The 15,799-nt window shown below is 36.6% G+C and overlaps 1 protein-coding gene across 3 annotated transcripts in view; it reads left to right on the plus strand.

Moving 5' to 3' along the window:
* Positions 1-15,799, plus strand: part of LAMA2 (laminin subunit alpha 2) — a 348,381-nt gene that overhangs the window by 88,618 nt on the left and 243,964 nt on the right. For all 3 annotated transcript variants that reach the window (XM_042017501.1, XM_042017503.1, XM_042017502.1), the window contains exon 4: positions 12,079-12,321. In XM_042017501.1, the coding sequence (XP_041873435.1) occupies positions 12,079-12,321 (243 nt within the window). The remainder of the gene's footprint in view (positions 1-12,078; positions 12,322-15,799) is intronic.

Here is a 15,799-nt window from a genome sequence, read left to right on the forward strand (position 1 = left end):
ACAGCTATTTGTCCCCTAGCAACATGCATATGGGAGAAAATTCCTTTAACAGGAAAAAAAACTAAGACTAAACTAAAACCCCAACATTCTCTTAAGCCCATTCACTTCTTATTGGCTGGAATAGAAGCAGTGTTGAGGTTTCTGTGGATGTCAGAGAGGTGGGCTAAGACCCTGTGTCACTAATGCTATCTGGCACACCCGTTATGATCTGAGTAACCCATGTAGTTAGGAATGCATGCAATTTTACTCTCCACCGTACGTGAACAGAACAAGTATTGTTCCCCAAAACGTAGTAAAAGGTCTGCTGCGATTTGCATGGCTTTTAGACTGCTCAGTAAGCAGTAAGAGTTGTTTGGGTCTTGAGAAGTATTAGGAGTTTTTGTTTGCTTATCCAGGAATTTTGTAGTCAGAGCATTATAGACTATTAAAGTAACCGGCAGAATATGAAATTTCTCTTTCAGCTGTTGTTTTGTGTAGTAGTCACTATGAATGATGAAGGTCACCAGATATCTCTGCGACCTCACTTGAAAGAAATTCCATTCTTTACCTTTGCATTTTAGGAGATTCAGTAATTGCTATGTTTGTGTTGATGAATTCTTGCTTTAAGTATCAAAATGCATAACTTCCTTTTGTGAGATAGAAATAACAAATGGGAAATCCACAGGTAATGGACTGAAAATTGCAGGAATGCATTAGTTTTTATGTTATTACTGGTAATTATGATAGTACATGGAATGCTTTTAGCAGTCCTAATTTCATGAAAAAATCAGGAAAATGATTACAATTTACTCATTTATATAATGCTTGGCCTTTTGGGACAGAGACTGTTTTTCTTTACTTTGTTGTGCAGGGAAGCCTGCCATACATCATAAAAATGATGTATAGTATTTAGCAATGGCTAATAAACTAGAAGAAGGAAAATATACTTAATATTTGTAATTATGTTTATACTTAAGTTTGTTAGAACAAACCAAAATATTATCAGTCCTGTTGGGAAAAATGTAGTATTTTTTCTTGTTTTCTCTCAACACTTGAGGTTTGCCTTAATACTTATAAAGAGCTTTTATCTATCATGGAGGCTAGGTTTCTAATTCACTGAAGTACACTTGAAATTTGTACCCCATCTATTAATAAAATATGAGTTGAAAACTGGAGCTATTTGGTTGTGAGCATCTTCGATAATTTCCTCTTAACCCTTCACTTTTCCCCACTTTTTAGCCATTATAACAATCCTCATCTATATCACAAAAAAATTATGGAACTCCTTTCCTACCTGTAAATGTGAGATTATTTTTTACAGTGCTTTTCATGCAGAAAGTGCATAGGAGGTCAAAAATATAGATTTATTTGGGAGTTTCTCGCACAAATTTAAATGGAGTTTAGAGTGACAGGTTCAGCTGCCTTGGTAGGAGTTTGGAAGGGGGGTGGTTCACAGATGTGTGAGGTACCAAGAGAAGAGCTGTCTGCTGTTCTGCAGCTCTTAGTCCTGCTGGTTAGAGAGGGTCTGTCTCCTCTGCCTTAAGAGTGTTGGGCAGTTCAAGTGCAACAGAGGTAATTCAGGTCCAGTGAGTGCAACGTTTAGCAGGACTAAAAATAGGCCTTCTCTTCAAGAATTTCAGAGCACGGAGTTGGCAAAACAGAAGTGCTTAGACTTCCAGGGAGAACAGATTCCCTGTACTTGTGCTATTCCCAAATCCTCAGTTGGTCTAATTTCACAGTGATGTGGAAGATTGGTAGAATATCTTTAAAGAAAAATGGCAAATTCACAGGAAGACCAGTTGGCAGTTTGAAGTGAAGTGGTCAGCCCATCTGTTTCTGATTTCTGCACACATCAGGACACTTTTATTAACAAATTCCCAGCTGCTCTAGGGAGCAAGGACATTGGCATATCCTTGATACTGCTCAGATACTTGTGCCAGGAGCATATTTATGTGGATTTAGACTTTTTTGCTATGCACTTCATATTTTTTAAATGATGCTGGAATATTTTATGTGAACTGTAGATGTGTGTAACTCAGGTGGACCCAGAGTTAATGTTCTGGCAGAAATTTCTGGAATTAATAACTATGTCTTAATTGCCTGAGACTGTGGAGGATCAGTTCAGTGTCCAGGTGATGCCTTCCAGGCGTACATATTTGAAGAAAAAGAAAGTAATGGACACTCCACAGAGCCTTGTAAGCTGCAAGAGCAAGAATAACTGATTAGGCTATGTAGCTATTTCTCTCTAAAACACTTGCACTTCATCAGTTTTAAGTTCCCTAACCTCTGATAGCATCCAGCTCTTCCACCTTATCTTTTCATTCTGTCCCCTACCCTTCTCCTGTAGGAAGGGAGGAAGGAGTTTAAAAGATTGTGTTCTGACTCTTTGTAGAAATCACTGCAGTCACCATCCCTTCCAAAGGCAGTCTAAAAACACCTGCTACAGGAATGATGTCATACAGCAAACTGGTGGCAGAGACCCATGAATTAACTAAGTCTGCATCCCTGTCTAATTAATTTTTTTTCTTAAAGACGAAGTAACCAGGCTTTTGAGTCTTGACCATTTCAAAGTTGTTGCATGATTTTTGGATTCTGGAACAATCTCCCTGTTGTCTGGTTTCAAATAACTGGTGGAACCCATTGTTTGGATGTTTGTCTATACAGTTGAATCCCACAATTAGGTCTAGTTCAACTAATCCTTTAAGGATTGACTGAAGGTAATCTTACAGCCATAATGAAACAGGAGGTAAATTGGATGATAAGCTATTGCACAACATTGCTTCTTTTAATACATAATTGTATTTTTTTATTTTAATTTATGACGGTTGACCAGACAGTGGTTAAGGAATCAGAATATGTTGAGCAACAAAGCCATTTTAAATAGCCTTTACACATTAGCTGCATAGTCATACAGGGATATGCATATCACTAGGAGATACTTGGTTTTAATGTTGTATTTTCTCTTCTCTGGAATACCAAATACATTTTCCATCAGGGAAAAAAAAAATACGCTAGATTTCTGTTGAATAAGTTCTGATATCAAATATCAGAAGAGCTAAAGGAATGAGGAGGAAGTTAACGATATTGTTTAGTCTTGGGATGTAAGAACCAGTTTAGTAAAATGAAATGCCACTTGGTCTTCATGTTTCAAATTTGTATATATGTGTAAATATTTTGTTTAGGTGTTCAATTAATATTTTCCTTCTCTCTTTTACCAATAATTATGGGCTTAAAATATTTTCTAAACTGCTTTTATAAAGGTAAGGCTTAAAGCTTCTCTTCATCCCCAAACCAGAAAGTAGTTTAGCAGAAATTTAGTCCACACTTGGACTATTCTCCAACAGATGACAGTCAGTTTTGTCCATCTTCAAAAATGTTTGTCTACAGAGAAAAGAGTGAACAAACCCAAAGTCTGTTGAGACTATCACACTGCAATTCGCTGATTGCCGCTCCTCCCTGCACTGGTGAAAGGGAGATGTTTCTGTACTTCTTGTTCTGGCACTGGCACTTGTGTTGCCAGGCAGGAAACCAGGTGTACCTTGATACTGAAAACTATATCTTGCCTTGTTTTTTGGGGTTCTGTTTCTGCCAGATCAATTTTCTGATTTGGCTTGCCTGTGTGAGGTCTGGGAGAGGGGGCAGGAATGTACTTCTGGAGGCAGTGGGGAAATAGTTCCACCTCTCTCCGGAATAGCTGGCACTCTGTGTTCATTTCAACATTTTAAAACCTCAAAGTGAGCTACAGTCCAACCCTGCAACATAGCGCTGTCATCATCAATATTTGTTTTTACTATTTCTTGCACAAGAATCATTTGGTTTTGAAGTTATGTAAACATTTGAGAATTTAAAAAACAAATTATCTCAAAAAAAAAAAAAGTCATTAAGTCCAGTTTTCTGGCTCAGCTACACCTAAGTGGTGAGGAACTGTTGAAGTGACAGCCCAAAAGAGATGCAACTAAAACATGAACATGACTGTTGAATCAATTAAAAAAAGAAAAAGAAATGAGATGTTCTGTTTTAATAAAGTCCACAGCCAGCTTTTAGACAAGTATGTTAGTTGTAATACTCAGTATTTTTTTATTTCTTTTTTTCATTACCTTCATAGGCTTGAATCTTAGCATTTCAGTGATTCTCTTAAGTTCTTTAGTTTTACAATTTGCTGGTAATGAACTAACTAACTAGATATGTATAGGATGAAAAAAAGTGTAATTTATCTTTCTGATATTCTTTTAAATGATTATTATTTACTTTTTAATTATTTTACATGATTAATTAGTATTTCATTTTTAAATCTTTTTAAAGCAAAACTATTGGACTTGAAGTTAACTTATAATGAAAGCATTTGAAAAACTCAGAAAAACAAGAAAGAAATTGCATATAAATATATCAGTAAGGATTTATAGCAAACATACCTAGAAAACAATTATTTGTTATCATGAAAAAAACAGAATGTTAGTAAATATTTTGACATTACAGTAAACATTTTTAAGAACTACTTGTTTTACATACTATTAGCAAATTTACTTTAGATTATGTAGCTTTCCACCTGGATTTCCGTTTGTGGGAAAGAGAGAATATGTGCCCACTAGTAAGTAACAGATGTTACCCAGGGTTCCCTTCTTGTCTCAGAATAAAGTTTTCCCCATTGATATCACTCAGACAAAAGCCTAAGGAAAATCAAATGATATTTTTCCTCAGTTAAGGGTCAAGAGTGCATGTCTATGCCAGCCATAATTCCAGAAGAGGCTACTGCAGTAAGCTTCTAAGTGTTCTAACAAACCAATGTTAGTGAAGATGCTCAAGCTGACTTTCCCACAGCATTAAAAAACAAGAAAGTTTTTCATGAGTGGTTAAATAGTACGTGAAGGGAGTAGTCTCCAATGCATTCTGAAATGCAGAGAAGCCATTATTGTACTGAAAGATGAGTTGTAATACCCACCATACGAAGTGCTGTAAGCTAGGTCGAGGGTTGTATTAAAAATAAATATCCACAGGATTATTTTTGCCCAAATTTTTTATGCTCCCCACTAAATCAGACCATAAATTTACTGCTTTGTGGTTAGTCAGAAAGACTTCTAAGTAAGCAAATCCTGTCAGCTTCAGTTCATAATACACGCTAACAATGATTTTGCACAGTGTTGAGAATTTATCGTTTTCTTTCTGTGGTTAGTTGCCTTATATTTTCTGTGGATGACTGTAATACATATACATACCACTTTTCTAGTTTTGACTTTAAGCAAGAGAGCTATTCACCTTTGAGTCCAGTGACACATACATTCTGACATGAATATGAGGTTGTCTTCTGATTTTGTACTGTTAGAAGTTTTGGTTCTAAAGAAAATTGCGGAGGCTGGGAGAACTGTGTTGTGACAAGAAAGGGTTTCATAGGATTCTCAGTCTTGAGCAGATTTTGTTATTGATATTGAAGAAATATGTTGTCTTTAAATAGTTTATGATTAATAAGAAGCTTACTTGAAAAAATGAGTTTTGCAGCTGATGATGGTTGTGAAATAGTGCTTCTGTTGTGATAGGCACATTAAAATGTATGGACTTGGTATGAGTATGTGAGAGCTGGTGAGAGGACACTGCATGGAAACAGCTTCAGTCTGAGTACTCTCAATGCTACTGGACCCAGGCTGAGCATCAGTTCTTGGATCTAGAAAAAAAAAAGAAAAAAAGGAATTTTTTGTTTTATGTTTTAAGCACCAAAACAGAGGAACAACCATTTCTGTCCTCCCCTCTTGTCTAGGTTTTAAGAAGAAGGGTTTGAATATTGGCATTTTCATCAATTTCCCTTTTCTCAAAATAGTCTTTATTCATTGAAAGAAGTGATTAGCTTTAGGAAATAAATTGCCTTTTGCTATTATTTGAAAGTACTGTGCAAAGACATTAACTTCAGTCTTCAGTTCTGGTATAGACCAGGCTAATGATGAGCAGCAAAAATAGTCAATAGAAAGCAGCTATTCTTTTTGAGGCCTTCACAAACAGCTGAACAGTTAATAATGGAGAAAACCAACAGAGAAAATTACGAAGAAAAAAGTTGACATTGACAGAAACTTTACAGGTTCTGACTCCTTCCATTTGGCTTAATGTGTCTCAGATATTCAACAGCTGGACAACTTGAGTACTTTACAGTTTGACATTGTATAAAGTGCACTCTTTTAGTAGACTTTTTTTTTTTTTTTTAATGACATCTTTACTTATAACATGAGCAAAAATTGAGAAGTATTAGTATAATGTATTTTTTGTCATGGAGAAGAAAGTGTTCTTAGAAGAACACGCACCTCTCCAGCAGTTACAGACAGGGAAGGGAGAAAGCTGAGCTTATTCTAAGTTCAGATATTTTTATAGTTTTTTTAAAACGCATGTTCTGCATTAACTGAATGGGACTGAGCATTGAACAAAAGCGAAGTTTTGCCTAATTAGAAAAGATGAATTTCTAACTGAAATGGTTTGGTTTGGAGACATCCACCTTAGAGCTTTTCAAGGTTTGCTATGATAAAATCTTTCTCAGTTTTTCCCATGAAGTGCTGTGGACATCTTAATTTACATGACATTTCTAGCTGCAACTTTTTGTAGTTGCAATTTTTCTGGACAGATGATGCCCTGCTAGAATTGCTTGCAACAATAGGAAAAAAAAAATCTATGTTGGAATCAAGTGTGTGTTTCTTTCAGCCCAAATTCCCCATCTGGTAGCAGCATTTCAGTTGGAAGTAGCTCAGATGAACAGGAGCAACATTGTCATTAAAACTGCAGCATGGTGGGGAGGTGTTCAGATTTCTAAGCTGATATTAGTGGAATCCTGCTAAGCACATTTTTTTTTCCACCCATGCCAACATTTTCAATTACAGAATTTCTAACTGTGAGCAGAATATTTGAAACCATGGCCACCGTCTCTCAGGACAGTGATAGAAAAAATACATGCTAGATGACCATTGAGGAATCTGGAAAGCCATGCCATTTCTAAATAAGACTTTCTCTCTGTCTGAGTTGGATGTGAGACTAAAATGAGAATATTAGTTGTTCTTAAATAGCCAATTGTATAAAAATTCTTGCATCAAAACTGTCTACTCTTTCATACATAATAGGCACAAACACTAATCCATAACAGTATCTGTGAATTGAAATATTACTGACCTCATAAATTGGCCTCTGAGAACACAAGGAGCTGTTTCTCAAAACTCATACAATCTCTGCTTCAATTCATGAGTAGTTGGATTTGGTCTGTTTCATGTCTTAAACCTTTAGGAGAGGCTAATCCAAAATGAAAAACAGTGCAAATGTATTCAAGGTGCATGATGTCCTGCATATATAACAGTTGTTTTCATATGTGAGTATCAAGATAGAATTTAATGATTGAGGAACACATTTGCATTGAGAATCTGTTTATATCTGTGATTTCTGATTCTTGGTCACCTGTGGTATTAGAAGTTCAGGCTCCTATGTCTGAACTTCACATTTGGACTGGTATTTAGATCTCTTCTCCTTACTGAGTGTGAAGTTAACCCTTATTCACACATAACCACTAAAAAGAGAGAGCACACCTAAAGAAGATATTTAGAAACAGGATTTAGTGAGAAAATAGGATAGACTTCAGCGACTGAGGTCAGGACTAACATGCTGATCAGCCAGCTAGTTGTAGTCAACTGGTTCCTTTCATCTCCTTTTCCCTCTATCTTACTTGTTCCTTCCTGATCCACCTTGATCCCTCCTTTTCTCTACCTATATTCCTTCCCCTAAATGTTTCATTATAAGTCTCATCCATTTATACAATCCCCTTAACACATCCTATAATGAATTCTGCATAGACTTTCCCCTGCTTCTCTTAATGAGGGAGGACCCCCCTGTAACCAATAACCCCCTTTAGCCTCAGGGTGTTCTGAGATAGCCTTGACTCATCTGTGTCACACCGGCACAAGGGTTGTCTGCAGTGCTTTTTCTACTCCTAACAGCACTTTTAAATAACTGCTTAGATAAATCTGTGTCATGGTAAAAGTCATATGGTGTGACAGAATTTATGCCAGCCTGTAAGGAAACAAGTCCTTGACTAAGTTCTGCGCTCTTCTTGATGAAAGAATACCATGTTTACTTAGCCACTGAACTGCAGTAATAATCAGCAATGTAATATAAATACAGTAAATACGTAGATACAGAGCTTACACCAGATCGTTGATGGAAGCCTCCATTAGAGCTAATAAATTTTTCTGTTGAGAAAATGAAATTAAAATACTTCTGTAGAATTGTGTAGTACCATTTTTTTTCTCTGCTGATATTCTGATTTACATGAGCGCTTTCTGAACGAAGGATTTATTTTTTAAATAGAAGCACAAGTGGGAGTTGGACACAATGAGATTTCCTGCTTAAGTAGCTAACCCTATGTAGATTAATGATTCACTTCTGCTCCATCTGAATAATATTAGTGTGGCAAATTATCCTGTATAGTAGGATGCACTTTTCTTTGTCTTATGAGGCATTCACAAGAAGGTAGAGTGCTGTAATTTACGGAAGTGTTCCTACCATATGTGCTTCATAGTTCTCTCTGCTGAGACAATTACCAGTGAAAATGAGACCCAAGACTCATTTTGTTTCCCATCTTGAGGATTATGTTGCCTATAATTTGGGAAAGGTTTAAAGGACTATTTAGATTGTTTCCCTCCCACTCCCATAATTATACTGCTATGGTCACATGAGCAGAACAACTAGAAAAAAGCACCAACTGTGCTTTGGCAGCTGTTTTCATGGTCTTTTGCATGTTACCAGGCAGCTTGGTATTGCTCCATTTTCACATTTGTATGAGCAAACTTGTGTCTCTAGGTTACATTCTGTTGAACTTGTACAAATCCAGATGTGCTCTAAGATCGTGCAGTTACTCTATCAATTGACATGTGTTGGTTTATTGATGCTATCTGAAATGTGAACCAGGCATGCTCCATCCCTGTGGGAGTAGAAGCTCAGTGTTACAATGTACTGGGAAGGTTGGCTTCAGAATACTGAACCATGTAACTTTTTTTGATTGTGGAAACAAATGCAGCAAAACTCAGTGGTATATCAGACTTTATTAGTTTTCTCATGCCACTAAGTGCTTGCTGGTTTTGTATTTGCTAATCAGCTCCACAATAAAAGAAGAGTTTCTCTTTTATCTGGAGAAGGATAGTTTTCCAGCTGACTGGAAAGCCAACGTTGCTTCCATTACATTGATTTGTTTTGAGAATAATCATACAGCTGCCATTAATTTTAGACTGTTTGTTGTCATTGCCAGCTTGCTGAGAAAGCACAGTAAAACATGGCATGCTCCATGTTTGCTGTCTGCCTCGTAGAACTGTGGTGAGCTGGTAGTGCCTGGTGTAGCTGACTGAGCTGGGGCAACTGTCTTCTCGATTCATGCTAAAGCTCTCCATGTCCAACTTTTTCCCAAAGGAAAGGTATTTTTAAGAAGCATAGATTAGCATCCTGTACTGTCTTCAGCCTAGCCTTAGAAAGATCAGGAGTAATATCAACCAGGCCATGTTTTTTGATGTGTGATGCTCTTGATGCATCTTCCTTTGTCTGCAGTTAGCATTAACTACCAATATTTAAAAATACGGGTCCTTAGTTCCAGCTCTGTTTCTCTATCCAGGAAATAATTCTGTTAGTGGGTTTCAGGTAGCTCAGTGCTGTTGTAGAAGGAACTCTCAGAGGCTGGAACAGTAGTAGTCTGGATCAGGTTGGAAACCGTAGCTGAATAGTAGTTAAAACCAGCTCTTCATGTGTATTCTTTTATTTACATTAAGAAGCTTTTTTCTTGTCAGATTTAGATTAAGAGAAATTATATCCACTCCACTGTGATGTGCAATATGCTGTTTACTCTCCACTGCCTTTTTTTTCTTCTTTTTTGTTGCAGTTTCATTTACAGAGCATGCTAAAAATAATGAAAGCCAAAGGTATATAATAAATTGCAGTCAAGCAGTTCACTGTCTGAAGGCAAGAAACAAGACTTCAAACAAATCCTCAGCAAAATGTGCAGGAAATGTTATTGGAAGAGGGTTTCAGTTTGAAAAGTCACTGTAGAAAGTTTCACTCTCCCACACAGCCTAGTGTTTCAAAGTAAGCAAACAGAAAGAGGCTTCCTGTTGATTACACCTCTTGGCCCCACAGAGCCAATGCATCCAAAATGCTTGCAGAGTTAATGTTTTTTTAGCAGTATTTAATAATGAATCTTTCATGAAGTTTTTCAAATTGTAGGACTTCCAGAAAGGAACCTATGATTGTGAATTGATTGTTAGATGTATCCTAAACCACAGATCTTCCACAATAGAAGTCCTAGCAACGTGTTTAACCTCAGCTGTTACCCATTCAACATATAAGGAACAGTCTTAATATGAGAACTTGAGGTAAATTGCTTATGCAAAATTTTTTAAAAAGTATTTATAAGTACTCTGGAATGAAATCTCTCTTCTGTGTTTCTTACATTTCAAAGAGCTTAACTGGAGGGGAAAAGGTTTGGAGAGGCTTGTTAATGTTTGTTTGTCTCTCTTTATTGTAAAGAGTATTAGTAATGTGGCATGTGACACTGATCCAGGATAGTTAAAACTGTAATTGTTTGTGGCCACGGTGGAATATAGCTGTAAATGAGTTTGAGAGAGGAACTGGGATTTGTGAAAGGGGACAAATGATTGTATGATTCCTGTTGAAACAATGGAATGAAACACAGGTTTTTCATTCTCTGGAGTGTTTATTTTATAATATTGAAGAAAAATACAGAGATAAGCCTGCATGAATGTACAATTACAGACATGCTCTTCAGGTTGAAACAAATACAGCCTCACCCCCTTCCTAATCCACTGAAGAACTTCGGCTGATAGTGATTTATTTTCCTGACTGAAGCAATTGTGAATCTTACCACATCCTCAGCATCTGCACAGAAGGCAGGAATGATAATTGGAGATAAACATTTTCTTTGTCTCCATCATCAAGTGTTTGGGAATACTTGCAGTACTCCAGCACTTAACACATTTTCTATTTTACAGTGATACTGGTGGGCAATAAAAACCAAATATTTTCACTGTTTCTTTCATTGTTTACTCTTGAGTATTCTTTCAGTAGCTTTACTGATTGTCTAAGCATTCACAAGAAATTTTGTGTGGACCAAGTCTGAATCTTGCAGCTTCTTTACAGTGACTATCCCATATAGAAAGCATTAAGTATTAAATCAACACTGCCATGATATCCTCTGGCATCCTCATGTGCAGACTCACAGCACTGCGTCTGAAAAATATTAACTTGATATATGTTCTGCTTTTATAATGGAAATAGCTCCTTTGATTTCCTTGGCTTCTGTTCTACCTGTGTAGCATATAGCTGTCGGTAGGTTAAAAACCAAACCAAATCAGCCCTGCATCACTAATGTGTGTCATTCTGCAATGGCAAATGTATTTGTGGTTTGCATTCCAGCAAGTGTGTACACAGAAGTAAACCTTGATAAATCAATTGAATGGGCAGGTAAAATGGACTATAATGAGCATTGATTATATGCTTGCATTCTGTTTGTAGTGATATTTGATGTGTCTCTGTCCTATAAAGCTTATTCATGGTCACAGTGCTGAGTTGTGTGATTGAAACAAGAATGTTTTATGGAATGATTTCAGCATGATGTGATTACCTTTCAATAGCTTAAAACCATGTTTTTCTTTAACAGAGATGGAGCTGTAAGAGTTTGGCAAGTCTTAAACATTGTGGAAAGCGTATGTCTATAAATACACACAAAGAAAAAATCCCACTCCTACAAATTGAAAATACTTGAAAACAAACTTTGCAAACATTTGGCTGAAATGGCAGCTTAGCAATTACCTACTAAGCTATGTGCAAGTGCTTTGTAATTCTATTTTCAAAGTCTCTATTGGTCTAATGCAACTAATTTTTTTTTTCAGAAATGTTAATGGAGAATTTGTTTCTGTAGTTTTAGAGCTTCAGTGTAATCCGAGGCCATATTGCATTTCTAGGGGAAAAAAACCAGTCAAGCATTATCATATATACTGTTCTTATTTTGGTAGCTATGAAGAAATTGGAATGAATTTGTAATTGTGTATTTACATGTATTTTAACAATTCTTCTATTTTTCAGATTTTCCAGATTGCATATGTTATTGTGAAAGCAGCTAACTCCCCTCGTCCTGGGAACTGGATATTAGAGCGTTCTCTGGATGGTGTGGACTATCAGCCATGGCAGTACTATGCTATCACAGACAGCGAGTGCCTGACACGCTACAACATTCATCCCCGGCCTGGAACCCCATCCTACATAAAAGATGATGAAGTCATATGCACTTCTTATTATTCCAAAATCCATCCTCTGGAAAACGGAGAGGTAAGATCAGATGGTGTTCCATATGTAACCTGGCAGAAAAAACCCCCTTTGGTTAATTGGCAAATCTGCTTTCAGTAGACACAGTGTTTTGGTACAATTGAAAAATGGGGAGAGAATTTATTTGCAAATTTTAAAAGCTCATCTTACATGGTCCTGTATAAATGCATACAAGGTTCATTCTATTAAGAATATTCTACCAAGTAAACCAAGAGATAAAAGAGTTTATTAGGTAGGCTCTAGTACTTTCAGACAACTTTACATGCTTGAAATATGTTCCCATGTCACTTGTGAACAAAGGTGAGAACACTTGGAAAAATCACGGACCCAGTGAAATCATTAAAACACTTTTCTTTTAGATGCATTTTCAGTCCCTGTATATTAGCCATGATGTCAAATAGTAATGACTTTAGTCAGAATTTAATTTATTGCCTTAAGAGCTGATTCTCTGCCCCTGTTTATGCCTATTCCTTCTTCTTTCAGAGGCCTCTACTATTTTAGCCCAAGTCCAGGCACATAAGTCATGGACCAGTCAGTCATTTGTTCTAACTGAGGGTGTGGAAAAGATGTTGTGGACTTGAAAATGAGAATCTGTGGTTGAAAGAGCAAGGTCAATGTAACACCTGTAGCTGAAAATGCAGCATTTTCAGTCGCTTAAAATGATGAGAGGGAAAGCTATGTGTACCACATTGCAACTGCATATTTTTTTCCACAAATTTTTTCCAACACTTGCTCTGCAAATGAAATTTTAGCCTCAATATTTTCCTTCTGTTATTTTTTTTCTGTTCTGCTTTTTAATGGTTTATTTCCATACAAAGAGGTTCAAGATTACTTTCTTCTGTTCCCCTACATGCGAAGCAATGTTCACCTGCAAAATTGTTAATACAGCTATTTTTGAGTCCCGGATATAAATATGTACAGTTTGTTTATGTTCACAGAAAATTTCCAATGCCAGTTGCAAAAATTGAAAAATTCAGCTTCCAGTGAAAGTATCCTCTTGATACACTTCAAAAAGACATAAGCTTGAATCTAAGAGAGTCTCAGATTATCAAGAGTTATCAGATGGGAAATAATTTTCAGTTCTAGGAAAAATAATTGCAAATATTTTGTGTTTGTAGTTGTATCATTAGTGCTTGTATCATTTACATCGGTATTTGTTCTTGTAAAATCTAGCAGGCGCAGATAAAGTGATATTAAAAGAAACAGTGCATATCCATGTGCTATATTTTTAACTGGTTTCAACTGGGTGCTTTTTGAGGGGTGAACAGAACATGAGTTAGCAATTTGTCTCTTGAAAAGAAATTTTATACAGTTTCTTTGGGAGAACATATCTGCATTGAAAATACCATGCAAAAGTCATTATTCCAATAATTAATTTAATTTACATTGTTCCATTTATTTGGTTATCCAGTTCTCTCACAGACAGATATTGATTCCAGTAGTCTGCTGTCCTTTTGGTTAAACCAGTGAGTCTCTATGTTCTTTATTGACTGAGTTAAGCAGCAAAGAAATTTGTTCTGCATGCTGCTATATATGCTATATATGACTGAAACATTGGCTTAAAGCGTACTGAATTGAGTGGAACTTCTGATCTTAAGTATGCAATTAATAATTTTTAACTGGGCCTGATGTGCCATCATTGATGCTCTATCCTTAACCTAATAAATGACCAGCAACTGATATGTGGTTTCTTTGAACACAAAGATGACTTTGAAGGGAGGAATGCATCTGTTCCATTCCACTTGGCAAAGGGGGGGAGTTGTTAGGTACAGGCATAGTCTGTGAAAGGCATGATAAACCATAAGGTAATCTTACCTCCCACAGGTAGTTATTAATCTGAGATGTGGCTGTAATAGAGAGAGAACAGCTTGAAATTAAAAGCCTAAAGATTAACTTTTATAGTGGTTGGAAGGGTATCATTCCACATGAACTAATTATCTTACATTTTTAACAATACTCTTTTCATAAGTAAACCACTAGTTTCAGCTGTCTGAGTAGCTAAAGGCTGCATTATGAAATATGTAGCATTTACAGAGAATTAACCCAGGTTAGTTCATTTTCATATTTCATCCAACATGTAACATAAAAAATAATATTTCTACCAATATCATATTTACTTGCAGTTGTGTTGCTGGTGGTATTTGGCTCCTGGTCTTCCAGTGGAACTACATCTGCATATAATTTATCTTTGTTCCACGATAGCAGTTTTGCCCTGTGAATCAGATATTGCAGCCATCTTGTAAGACTGAAGGAGTTATGAAATGTAAATAAAATGCCTTTGCTTCAAACCCGATGAATTGCTTAGGCACACCGTTCTGTGTACACCCAGAAAACCTGATGAAGTGCACAAGGAACATGGTTGGCAAGCCAGTGCCAATGTCAAATGTACATCCACAGTACTCCCTGAAGTTAAAACCTGTCATCTTAGAAAAAACAGATTATGTTCTCTTCATGTATACTTTCAATGAACATTTTAGTCAATGACTTGATTCCAGAAATATGTCTTGCTTGACATATTTCCAGAAATGCTCATTCTAAGCCAAATATTTTTTGTCATTTAACTATTCCTATTTGCACCAGTAATATTATCTTGGCCAGTCACAGAAGTAGAACCAACAACAGCTAGAACAACAAAACCAACAACAAATAAACAACTCTCCCCTTGCAATTTATCTTCAGATCTGTGTAAGTAGCAAAAGTTTTAGTTTGTGCAGTCAAATGGGAGCAAGTAATCTGTAGACCAGGAATTATTTGCAAAACGTAATTTTATTGAGTATCATCATGAATTAAAGGAAAATTGCATAATGACATCTTCTGAATGAACAAAAGTGAGAAACTCTCAACGAAGTTTCTCTAAAAGTGAAGACTTGAATGCAGAAAGATTCCTAGCATTCTGGTTTCCATACTAAGATCAGTGATAGCTAGAAAAACAGTGTGTCTCAATATCATACTGGCTAAGGAAGACTTCTAGCATAGCTGTTTCACAGAATCATGGAATGGGTGAGAATGGAAGGGACCACAGTGGATCATCTGGTCCAAACTCCTTGCTTAAGCAGGGTCATCCCAGAGCGCATGGCACAGGATTGTGACCAGAGAGGTTTTGAATATGTCCAGTGGGGGAGACTCCGCAACCTCTCCGGGCAATTTGTTCCAGTGCACAGTCACTGCACAGTAAAGAAATTCTTCCTCATGTTTAGGTAGAGCCTCCTGTGCATCAGTTTCTGCCTGTTGTCTCTGAGAAGAGCCTGCTTCATCCTCTTGGCACCTCCCCTTCAGATACTTACATACATCAATGAGGACCCCTCTCAGTCAGTTCTTCTTGAGGCTGAATAGGCCCAGCTCCTTCAGCCTATCCTTATAAGAGAAATGCTTCCATCCCCAAATATAAATGCTAAAGCTTCCCAAAACATTATTTCAAAACAAAAACGAATGTTCCTCCATCTCAGTATCCCCATGCCAGAAAAATAAGGGAAAGAGATTA

This window comes from Corvus kubaryi, unplaced genomic scaffold (genome assembly GCF_017639235.1).
Source record: "Corvus kubaryi isolate FWS band 111438036 unplaced genomic scaffold, C.kubaryi_AGA036_p1.0 split3-73, whole genome shotgun sequence".
Taxonomy (NCBI): Eukaryota; Metazoa; Chordata; class Aves; order Passeriformes; family Corvidae; genus Corvus; species Corvus kubaryi.